This window comes from Harpia harpyja, chromosome 1, assembly GCF_026419915.1.
Source record: "Harpia harpyja isolate bHarHar1 chromosome 1, bHarHar1 primary haplotype, whole genome shotgun sequence".
In the NCBI taxonomy this organism is placed as follows: Eukaryota; Metazoa; Chordata; class Aves; order Accipitriformes; family Accipitridae; genus Harpia; species Harpia harpyja.
The window spans coordinates 73,792,606-73,805,493 of record NC_068940.1 but is presented as its reverse complement, the minus strand read 5'-3'; the positions used below and the strand labels follow the sequence as shown (position 1 = coordinate 73,805,493).

The window sequence follows — 12,888 nt, the reverse complement described above, 5'->3', positions numbered from 1 at the left end:
TGAATTTTAAGATTATAATAGCATACCTAATAATATGTGTCATCAGTGTTGAATCTTCTTTTATTTGCTCTCAGTTCAGCCTATTAACCTTAGTTATCAACATCCCTGTTGGAAACATAGAAGTTTACATGCAGTAGTCCTCACCACAGAACAAATAGAAACACATAATTTAATCTAGACTCTAAAATTTTCATCTACTGTTGCAAGCACGGTTTTTGAAATAAAATACCAGCAATATGGAATGCTGTAAACTGAAGCTCCTCTGCCTTTAAACTCCGAAGGGCTCATTCAACTCTAGCATTTTGCTACAAAATCTGATGTACGTTGTGTCATTTATCGGTACTGCAGAGAGAAATTTTTAGTTGACTGGTAATAGTTGTTAATGCCTGATTTTGAGCTATGGAAACTTCAAGTTGCCAAGAACTTTGTAAACAGTTTTCAGATACTGATCAACAGGGAAGGCTATACTTTCTGAGCAATCAAAATGGTCTTTCATTTTCTTCTGTTTTGTTTCTTAAAGACTTATTATTATTAGGTGATATTTAATACTTTTCTAATTACTTTGTGTCTCATCCTGTTATTATTGAGGGAGAAATGATTTTTGACACCAACATAAATGAAGACTGGATCGGGACCTTTACATTTGTCTGGATTATGCTAATTATGGACTTCAGCCTTTTGCTGATCCATATCTTATCTAGGACTTAAAAATGGCTATGAAGTTTAAAGTCCAAATAGTGCAATTAATTAAACTTGCACAAATTGGATTCAACAGCTCAACACCCTACTGACCACTTTTCAACGGTGCTTTTCCTCTATTGGTTCTGTATGCTTCTGACAGATTTGGATGATCAAAATACACCCTTAACACAATTCTAATTGCTTCATTAACTAAGTAGGTGAAACACACAGAATGATTATCATGGGATAATCACATCTTTGGGCTACTTTGTTTAAGGGATGAAGTTCAGCACATGACACTAATGATCACTATACTCCCCTGTTCATTGCTTTATTGCGCTTCTGAAATGTTTTTATTGGAAATGAAAGTGTCATTTTGTGCTACGTTAATCTAAAGCTATTTCATAAGGCTGATGATGGTTTCTAAATATTAATCTTCTATAATTTCTGTTACAAAAAGAAATAATTAGAAAATGACAATACATATTCCAGCTAAGTAATTTGTGAATACTTTCCATAATTGATTATAATTTGTCACCCTTTAAAAAATTATTTTGGCTTACCTGTTCTATAGATTTCAAACTGGAGTTTATAAGGGGGTTTTGAGTTTTACAACATTAAGCCAGTAAATACCTTGGAGGTATTGCCTTAGAGTAAAGCATTACTTCAGAAAAGGTGAAGAGTGAAAGTCACTTTAGATCAGACTCATCAGGAAAAGTGAGGTCAGTCTGGATGCCCCATAAGTGTGGCAGAGCTACATATCTGTATAGTAATCAACAAGGGTCTGACTATGAATGTGACACTGCTAAAGTTTTAAAATAGTGGGCAGTAACACTGCTGTCATTTTACTGGCCATTTTTGTGCTCTGAATGATGCCAGCCAGAGTGGTTTACAGATGAAGATGCATATGCCATTGCCTTTTAAAATGGGACCTACCCCCTCAAAGGAAGAAAACATGCAGAGGATGGTGTAGGTATATGGGTGATAGTGACACTAGCTGAGGATTAGGAGCAAAGATGAATCCAGACTGACCAGCTTTTTTGATTTACCTCCCTCAGCTGAAGTATATTCTTTATTTACATGGTATATTTGAGCCACTCTATTCATGGTCTGATTGCTAAGGGCACACTGCTTCCAGCTTTTCTAGCAATTTAGCCATCATTGAAGAGCTCTATACCTTAGAAGTTATTGATGTGAAGGGGACTAAACTTGTGGAGATGGGGATGAAAAGCTCCTTCATCTCTTTGTGAGGGAAGAAGATTTGAGAAATACTGTCCTAAGGCTTATCTACAACCTGCTCTGTTTCATTTTTCCTCCCTTAAAAAAAATTATCTTGTCCCATATTTTCTTTGGGCATCAGCAAGCAAAGAATAAGAAGCGTAAGAAAAAAGAGAGACAGAACTGGAATGCAGCTTGTGTGACTTAAATTAGCTGGGTTTTTTAATGGAAAATATTGTGTCTTGTTAGAAGCACTATGTACTGTAAATGTAATCCTTGTTCACCTGGTTACATCCTTAATAACTTTAACAGAAGGAGCATTTGGCTGTTCTAAACTTTTCGCTTTAAGTTAATTTCAGTAACATGGGTTTCAAACCATGTTAGAGAAAATAAAAAACCAAAGTAAAACTGCAACTTGTATATGCAGTATTTAATTTAGAAAACTTGTTGTGGCTAAGATGCAAATCAATAAACATTGGGAATTTCATCCTAAAAGCTACTTCACAAGAGTTGGGGGAAATATTTAACTTTTGGTAACTTGTCATTTGTAGTGTAATGCATATTGATTCTTAATCTTTGCTATTTCCATGGACAGTGTCTACGTGTGTCCCATGTAATAAGTGTATACAGGAAAGTGCCCCCAACAATTGCAGAAACACATTTTGTAAGGATATTAAATTCTTATAGAAGCCTGTTACTGCCAATGCATAGTGCTTGATCTGAGTATTAACATCTTGATCACTGTAATATCCTCTTTCTCTATAATTACTCTGTTTAAGCGAGACCTGACAGGAAATGAACCTGTGAGATGAGCATGAGGTACAAGGATAAAGATGAACCAAATATAACTAACTTCAGCCCCAGGCAATGTATCCTTAAAAACGTGTACGATAATCTTCCAAATACGCAATTGCAGGTGATACAGAACACCCTCCAGGGTTACTCTACCAGATGAATTTGCACCAAGGAAATCATAATCAGCTTTTAAACAGATAATTAAATCCTTGCAGAAAGTTGTGGAGACACTCAGATTTCACTTAAAACTGATGCTAGCCGCTGTAAAGTCACTGATCTAAGCCACTCTTAAGCCAAAATAAGTGTTTTGACAAATCTGCTTGGATTGGTATCTGTTTAATTTCCAAACCTGAAATTAAGTAAGTATAGTGTTTTCATATAGGTTATTTCCTTTTCTCCTGTTCTTTCCTTTGTTGAGGCCTATGGTTTCAGACCTGGAGCTGAGGAGTTAAAAGAAAAAGGCAAATTTTCCAAAAGGAATAACAGACTGCCCTAATATTCCCCAGGTTTTTGTACAGAAACTTTACCTGGTCTCCTGTCCTGCATTACTAAATCTCTCACCCTTGCATCCTACAGTATTATATAGAGTCCTCAACACAGGAGTCCTTCTGAATTTTTGTATCTCACACAGTGATCTCAAGGTTTCTGTTGGCAACCAGGAACATTCACTATCTGATGTGTCTTCACAAGCTTACAGGCTCCTTTTTTCAAAAGCATCCATACAGATAGGTGGTATTTCACATCCATACAGACATGCTTGATCACAGTCTGGTAGACAGGTACATCTGCCAGAAGGACAGTCTTCATACTAGCAATTTTTCAGCAAGAGGTATTAAAAGCCTATCTAGCAGAAAAGAAAAAATATATACATAAATACATATTACGCTTCTTACAGCTGTTCCTCTCTTTTACGTCCTTAGATATCAAAATGGCAAAGAAAGCATTACTTGCAATATTTTGTGTTGTAGTCTCCTATGCAAGAAAGAAATTAGGCATCACACAAAATCTCTTAATCCAGTACCCATTTGAAAAATGTGTGTGGTCTATTGTCATCTCACAGAAGCGAGCAGAAATTGTATAAAGCTGTCACATAGTCCTCTCACAGCATTGTGGTGGTAGTGTGCTGTCCTTCATTACCCTGAAGGAGAGGAGGCTGTGCTAAACAATAGTTAGTTAATTAACCTGAGAGGTTTAGTCTTACAAATGCTGAAGTGGTCTTTGAGAGACCCATATTCCTTTCACCATCAACCTTGTGAGCACTACCAAAATTGTGTGGAAGTGCCATATTTTCTTTAGTAAGCAAAAGGTAAAACTTCTTTTTCATCAGGTTTACTGCACATATATTTAACATGATAATAAGAATAAGGCAAAGTTGTTGAGGCCAGAATCGGAGCAGCCTGTGAAGAAGTGAATTTGAAAAATGAATATTTCAAGTACAAACCGCTTTTAGCAGATAAAGCATCAGTACCTGTTCCTTACTCTTCAGTTTGCAAAACTGAGCAGCAGAGGATGATAGAGAATATCTAGTTGTTATAATAAACAAGATAAAGATTCTTTGTGATGATACAGACTTTTGTCCATAAGTATAAACAAAAACGGTTTCTGGCATGCCAATCCGAAGCTATTCTGTTTCCTATTCATCTCTTTTAGTCTCAGTGTGTTTTCTCCACAAAGAAGGTAGTCAGCAGGTTTCCACCTCCTATCGCACGCTATTGTCCTTATAAGGGCAGAGCAACATGCAGGGATGCTTCGTGATTCAGAGCAGCAGGGAAGAAAGGAACTTCGTATACCAAATTTTCTCTCTGGAGCAATGAGAATAAGTGTGATCTAGCCACCCAGAGGTTAAACTACTGCTTTACTAGAAATAGCAGGTACAATATGAGGTTATAAGTCACGGAGAAGCCTGTTAACTTCTAATGATTGTAGATAGCTGATTTGCTAGCTCATCCCTCTGTCTCCGGCTCCTTATCACATTATCCTCACCACATACAAGGCTTCACTCCTGAGCAGCTGCATGTGCTAGCTAACGTAGAGCATGTAGGAGCTTTACTGAAGCGAGCAGTGGCTGCCTTATGGATGTCCTGGCACTGCAAAACTCAGCTGTCATTGAGGGTCTTGCCCACCAGCTCTTAGAATCATGGAATCATAGAATGGTTTGGGTTGGAAGGGACCTCCAAAGATCATCTAGTCCAACCCCCCTGCAATGAGCAAGGACATCTTCAACTAGACCAGGTTGCTCAGAGCCCCATCCAACCTGGCCTTGATTGTTTGCAGGGATGGGGCATCCACAACTTCTCTGGGCAACCTGTTCCAGTGTTTCACCACCCTCATCGTAAAAAATTTCTTCCTTATATCTAGTCTGAATCTACCCTCTTTTAGTTTAAAACCATTACCCCTTGCCTTATCGCAACAGGCCCTGGTAAAAAGTCTGTCTGCATCTTTCTTGTAAGCCCCCTTTAAGTATTGAAAGGCCCCAATAAGGTCTCTCCACAGCCTTCTCTTCTTCAGGCTGAACAACTCCAATTCTCTCAGCCTTTCCTCACAGGAGAGGTGTTCCATCCCTTTGATCATTTTTGTGGCCCTCCTCTGGACCTGCTCCACCAGGTCCATGTCTTTTCTGTGCTGAGGACTCCAGAGTTTGACAGAGTACGCCAAGTGGGGTCTCACCAGAGTGGAGTAGAGGGGCAGAATCACCTCCCTCAACCTGCTGGCCATGCTGCTTTTGATGCAGTCCGGGTTGGCTTTCTGGTCTGCAAGTGCACATTGCCGGCTCGCGTCCAGCTTTTCATCCACCAGTACCCCCAAGTCCTTCTCTGCCGGGGTGCTCTCAATCCCTTCATCCCCCAGCCTGTATTGATACTGGGAGTTGCCCCAACCCAGGTTCAGGACCTTGTACTTGGTCTTCTTGAATCTCATGAGGTTCACGTGGGCCTGCTTCTCAAGCTTTTCCAGGTCCCTCTGGGTGGCATCTTATCCCTCAGGTGTGTCAGCCACCACTCAGCTTGGTGTTGTCTGCAAATGTGCTGAGGGTGCACTTGATCCCACTGTCTATGTTATTGATGAAGATATTAAACAGTACTGGTCCTAATATGGATCCCTGAGGGACACCACTCATAACTGATCTCTATCCGGACACTGAGCCTGTTGACCACTACTTTCTGGATGTGACCATCCAGCCAATTCCTTATCCACCAAACAGTCCACCCATAAAATCCGTATCTCTCCAATTTAGAGAGAAGGATGTTGGGGGGGACCATGTCAAAGGCCTTACAGGAGTCCAGATAGATGAAATCTGCAGCTCTTCCCTTGTCCACTGATGTAGTTACTCCATTATAGAAGGCCACTAGGTTGGTCAGGCAAGACTTGCCCTTGGTGAAGCCATGCTGGCTGTCTCGAATCACCTCCCTGTTCTCCATGTGCCTTAGCATAGCTTCTAGGAGGATCTGTTCCATGATCTTCCCAGGCACAGAGGTAAGGCTGACTCTTCTGCAGTATGGTGGTATAAACAGGAGATGTTAATTCTCACCATGCAAAACAGAGGGTGTCTAGAGCCAAGCACAAACCTGCTTGAGTGTCAGAGTTGTAGAGGTCTTTTTTGATGGATAACATAAAATAACAGTTTCTAAATCTGTTTGTGTATACAGATATTACACTGCAAGTGTGAGTGCTTAAGCAGCTCTGATTTGATTTACAGCCTTAATTTTCAATAGAAATCTTAAGATTCATTGTTTTAATAGGTAGCAGCAATCCAAGAAGTATATGTGAGACAGAAAGAATGTGAGGATGAGCTGCTGAAAGATGAACCTGCTCTTGTCGCTGTTACAGCAGCCTTAGACACACTTAGTAGGGTAAAGATCATACAGTTTGATTTCTGCAAAAAAAAATTTGTTCATTGTTCAAGCAGTTCAAGGCTATTAAATGGTCATTCCAGTGCCAAGCTGCCAAGCACAGATTTCCATCTTCTCTGGGCAGCATGCTCCAAAGCAACAGGTTGGCAACTGCTGTACCTGACCTGGCATTACACTTCCCATCACCCTGCTTGACCAAGTTGCACTTAGGATTGCAGAGCAAGAGAAGGGCTGTGACCATCAGTATTTTCACCACATAAAATAGTTAGTAATAGTCTTTGAAGAGCTGAGAGTTGTACTGGTAATCAGAAAGCTTCTGTGGAACAAACCCACTATCGTTGTACAATTCTGTACCTGTTCCTCTGATCTTCTTTTTTCAGGTTAATCTTACAGAACTGAAAGCCTTCACCGATGCACCAATGGCTGTAATCAATGTTATCGCTGCAGTGATGGTTTTACTGGCATATAAAGGGAAAGTGCTCAAAGACCAAAGCTGCAAAGCTACAAAAGTCTTTATGGGAAAGGTAACAATCAATGGAACATCACATAATATCTGAGATGAGAGAGGAAAAGAATAGTTAAAAATGAGAGCCAGAGAAAAAGAAACTAAATCGCAACTTCATTTTCTTACAGTTTGAATTTAGGGGGATAAGACGCGACCCTACGTTCTTTTCTGTGTACGTTTTATGATGAACTCTAGCCAGCCTGAGCACCACTGGGATTTATTAATTGCAAAAATAGAAAAAAAGTCAAAGGGACAGCATTTAATGATATTTATCTCATCTCTGCCAAATTCCTCAAGTGAATCATAAAATCACAAAATGTGGTTGCAAGGGTGAATACTTCAGGCTTTTGGCGGAAATAATATTTTTGCTTTGTACTGCATAATGTTTCCAAACCAATAAGCTAGCACAGGATTTCATTTGTGATGAAAGTAGGAGTTAGGTTCTGATTCTCTGAAATGGAAAAGGATTGATGCACTGGAACTTCCTTTCTTGCAGGTTGATGACTTCTTACAAGCTTTAATCAACTATGATAAGGAGCATATTCCTCAGAATTGTCTGAGCGTCATCGAGGAACATTACTTGAAGGATCCAGATTTCAACCCAAATTATGTTCATACAAAATCCTTTGCAGCAGCTGGTCTCTGTGCCTGGGTCATGAACACAGTAAAATTCAATGAGGTATATATGTGTGTGTGTGTGTATGTGTGTATATATATATATATATATCTCAGTTCCTCTGATAGCCCTGATGGGGGGGAATTTCTGTTGAAGTTTTTTATTATTTTGGTAAGCTCAGCTTGGTGTTCTGGGGAGAATGTAACAGCAACCACAGGTAAAGTGGGAAGTATTCAGTGCTTAACAGTACGTACGCATGTATTTATTTGTAGTAGAATATGGTAAAAAAGATGTGGCTGTCCAAGACTTCTCAGTTGGTCTCTTCTGTCAGGTGTCTGGAGATAGGACAAGAGGAAATGGCCTCAAGTTGAGGCAAGGGAGATTTAGGTTAGATATTAGGAAAAATTTTTTTACTGAGAGGGTTGTCAAACATTGGAATGGGCTGCCCAGGGAAGCGGTTGAGTCACCATCCCTGGAGGTATTCAAAAAGCGAGTGGACAGGGTACTCCAGGGCATGGTTTAGGGGGCATGGTTAATGGTTGGACTTGATGATCTTGAAGGTCTTTTCCAACCAAAATGATTCTATGATTCTATGATTGTCATTATGATGCAACAGTTGGGAAATATTTTTCTCCAGATGTACATGTTTCACTTGAAATGTCCATCTGAGTCTGGCTGTCTGGAATGTAAGACAGATCTTATCACTTACGAGTCCCTGGAGCACCTGGTAGCAGGATTCCTCCATTCATCCTAGTATTGTAGCATGTTATCATTTAACTCCAAAATAGTGAAACACTAATCAATTTTAGTTGAAATCTAATCAAGCTTAATGCCTGTCTGATTTCCACGTGTATTCTAAAACCATGAAACTGATACATATAAATTAATTTTAGCTGGAGAGTAGACCCACTAAGGATACATTCAGTTCTGCTTAAAATATCCTTATATAGGCTGTAATCTAATCTCCTGTAGTCTTGAAGTCAAGAATGAAAGAAATCTCCGCATGTCTCACTATTTTTTAGAAGGATGGTTCTAAAGCAAATATATGTAATGAGAGACTATTAGGATTGTCTGAAAGTCTTTCATCAGGATACATTTGTAATTTTTGTAATGAATGTGAGACCAACTTGTTGTCTAATGTACCTATGTTGTATGTCTTTTTCAAGGTGTATTGTGAGGTAGAACCAAAATGTGCGTTGGCCCAGGCAAATGCTGAATTAACAGCAGCTGCAGAAAAACTAGAAGCCATCAGGAAAAAGCTTCTTGTAAGTACTGCTTGATCAATGAGCATTATTCTCTAATATCTTGAGCCCACTTAATTTTATTAGTTTTGTTTTATCTATTTATTTAATTTTGTTAATTTATTTTATTCTTGTTGATTTTATTACTTCCTAGTTCAAGTATTAAGATATGTTTTCATTAGTGATTATCACTATTTTCCCCACAAACCTACTGAAGAATATTCCATAGTTTGGGTGGTAGCACATGAAGCTGTTTATCAGAAATAACTGAATTTCCTCAAAGCCATCTAGGCATGTTATAACCAATAGATTATTAAACTGAAATGAGAGTTGATATAAATAACTGGTTGTGATTTTTACAAGGAATATATGCCAAGTGTTTTATTGAGTAATGACTTATTGGAATATAGGAATAACTTCCAGAAAGGACTTTGGAAGGTCATGCTCATCTGTGTTTATATTTGTCACTAAACATATCGTAAAAATTACATCAAACCTCCTTTGATTTTTTGAAAGACCTCCAAACACATATAGACGTACATGCACATAGAAGTGGAAACTTTGATTAGTCTTTTACTGACAAATGTCTTCTGAGTTAATGATTGAATCAAAGACCACATTTACCACCAAGTACCTATTGAACTTTTGAGAGGGATTACTTGTTGTTTATTAAGTATTCATTCAATGGAGCAACCGCAACACAAAGTGCTCTTGAAACAGACAAAGATATCTCATGGTACCTTGTTTGATGGTGGGTGGAAGGAGTTTCTCTGCTGCAAGCTAATTACCCTTAGTTAGCAAAGGCAGCTTCAAATGGTTCAAAAGATACAGCATTAATTAGGTTTAGAAGGGTGTGACTTGGCTTAAGACTTCTTTTGTTGACAATTTTTAGCTGAAATCTCACAACTTAAGATATCAAGCAATAAATAAAGGCTGAACAAATCTGTAACGTGGGGATTATTCTCACTGTTTTCTCTTAAGTTAACAATTTAAGAGAATGAGCAAGATTCACTTTTACTGAAACTCTTAGAAATCTGTGAGTTATGGTATCTGAGAATTTCATTCTTTATTTCATCAATTTCCCGTTTTTCCTCCTGCTATTGTAATATCTGGTTTTTTCTTTTTCTGAAGGAGATGCAGATATAATGGGTAAACAAAGATAGCTTTTACCATCTCTCTTCCTCTTCTGGCCCCTCTGCCACCCACCCCAAAAATCCCGTCAGCTGCTACAGCATGTATTTTGCCTCCATATGATACAGCCTTAGCTTTGTGACCTTGGAGTTGCCCATTCAGATCAAAATGCATCTGCCCTAGTGAAGCTTGTATTTACACTAAAAGATAGCTTTACTGAAGAATCATGTTTTTTATTTCACACATCTATACTGATGTATGTTTATTACGTGCAAATACTTTTTGGTCAAAAATAGCCTTTTAATGATTTTTTTTTTTTTTAATGCATGGCAATCACTCCTGAAACTCATGGAATCTTATTATTTTAATGTGTTGCTCAGAGAAGAGCACTAATGCATCTCTGTTCCTTGCCTGACAGTATCTCAAAGAACCTTTTCCTGGTTCAGGTGATCTTGCGGTTCAGTAAGCCTCCAACTTTGAATCTTGTTCTGTCTTTTTATATTTATTTACTTCCCCTTTCATTTCCTCATGAATTTTTCTGGAGGTGGTTAGCAGCAGTTTTTATCTCAGCTATGCTTAGTTCCTAGTAGGAAGAATTCTGCACCACAGACAAAGTTGCAGTTTCCTCTGCAGTTAGCTGTTTCCTGTGTTAGGCCAACAGTTGTCACCTTGTCATTCAATATGAATATTTTTCCTAACCATTTTATAAAATCCATACTGCATGTTCAACCAGGCTTCCTTTTACAAGGTGGGAGGATACAGTTAAAACTATTATTTTTATAACTGATTCATACCATAGCTGATCAACCTGATGAACTTTTTTAAGGAGCTGTAGCTGTAATTTTTGATTCTCCAGTAGGTATTACTCATAGCAATAATAAGCTCCAGAGCTCACGAGGTTGTTGAATGGGGAACATTATAGCTGATGAAATTCACTGCTGATAAATGCAAAATAATACATATTGGAATGAAAAATTTGAACTTTTTATGAATACTTCTTGATTATTGTTTATATATTAGCAGCTTAGGGAAGAAGACCTGGGCTTGATTGTGTATAATTCAAAGAAAACTTTGAAGTTAGCCCTGTTTTGAGCTGAGAGTTGGACTGGATGACCTCCAAAGCTCCTTCTAGCCTATACTATCTCATGATTCCAAAAATAAAGCAGAAATTTGGTTCATCCGGTAATATTTTACAAGAAGATGAACTTCAGTAGAAGAGTAGAAGGGAAATACTTGTCTATTCAGTGTATATATTATATATGCTAAAATGTATTTGTAACACTTAAGAGAGTGTTGTAATGATATAGTAAAAACTGCTGCACAGAACTCACTCAGGAAAACTTGCTTTTGGCAACTGAGCTGTGACTCAGTCCAGAAATTTGAAGATGTCAAAAGGGATTCAATTTTTATATATGAAGAAACTTGAAAAATTTATGTACTTCCATAATTCATGTCTTAATCCATCATTTAATTACTGAGGATTATTGGTAGAATTTTATTTTGAAGGCGTATTATTCCTCTTGGACATTCCTGTTGTTGCCGAAATCCGGAATAAAACTCCTTAACAACAATGAGAAGTTAAGAAGCAGGCACTCCTTTATTGCAGCGCTGGGCACACGGGGGATCGCTCCACCTATCGTGTGCACCTGTCTGGTTTAACTATACAGTTAAATACACACCTGTTATACATATTCACTAGATTTCCAAACAAAATGTTAATTCCTTTTCAATGATTGGTCTTTTAATCATACCACCTTATTAATATTCTTATGTTAAAACAATCATTGGTCAATTTCACTTAACTCTACTGATTGGAATCCTCGATAAGGGGGTTTCCAAGCAGCAAACTGGTGTCCATGACGGTTTCCTTAGTTTTTGAAACAAAACATAGAAAGACCAGTGTCTTCCTGGTGAGGTTTCTATGGTTTGCTTATTTCAAACTTAACAATACTAAGGTTCCTATGGTCACACATAACACAGTTCCTAAAGTTTCTATGACTACATTTCAAACTTAACACTGCTATACATTATGCTTCACAATTTTCTACTTCTTAATCAAGCCAAACTCTTATATATATAATTGGATTTTAATTTCTTTATCAAAATATTTTCAACACTGTGTTTGCTTCTCATGGTCCACATGTTGCATGTCATATCGCAGGAAGAACCCACAGTCACCGTTTTTAAGTATTCTTCTATGCAGCCTCCAAATATTTCACTTCAGAAGCTTCAGTTACAGTGCAATTCTTTGCACAGGCCAATGGAAAACATTCATTCAAACGTCTTGCAAATTCCAGCTAGCAATACGATTCTCATCTAATTTGTCATGCTTTTTTCCATATGTGAGGTGATTGAAGTTACTTATTTCCATGAACTACTTACCTGTATATATGCTGTATCCAAATGGGGTATACTGTGCATAAACTTACGTACACTTGGACTAACATTGATTTATGTACCTATTGTACTCATAGAAAGGAAGGAATGTAATTTCTTGTTCACTGAGAGGATTTAAAATGTTATTTAAAGAAAAGATTTCAAAATGATTGAAGTAACCTAGTTTTAATTACATGTTTAACTTATGTCTTATCTAATAGCTGTGTGGCAGACTGGAAATTATCAAAGTGTCAATAAGTAGTGCATGACATGAAGACGTGTGTATAAAAGCCATTGATAGTTTTCTCAGGACTGGCAACTAGGAGGAAAAAAAAAAAGCTGCAAGTTAGCATGCACCAGGGCTTCAAATAATCTAGGAATCTTAGAAGGGAGTTTAAGTTTCCAGCATTAGAACAAGTTGGGGATGTGACGCCCACTTTATAAAATGTTAATCCAAGAAGTTTCAACTATAGAAAA

At 37.9% G+C, this 12,888-nt stretch overlaps 1 protein-coding gene across 1 annotated transcript in view; it reads left to right on the top strand.

The window, feature by feature from the left end:
- Positions 1-12,888, top strand: part of DNAH11 (dynein axonemal heavy chain 11) — a 167,752-nt gene that overhangs the window by 102,010 nt on the left and 52,854 nt on the right. The window contains 4 exon segments of the mRNA XM_052779465.1: positions 6,432-6,542; positions 6,923-7,066; positions 7,544-7,726; positions 8,830-8,928. Of these exon segments, the coding sequence (XP_052635425.1) occupies positions 6,432-6,542; positions 6,923-7,066; positions 7,544-7,726; positions 8,830-8,928 (537 nt within the window).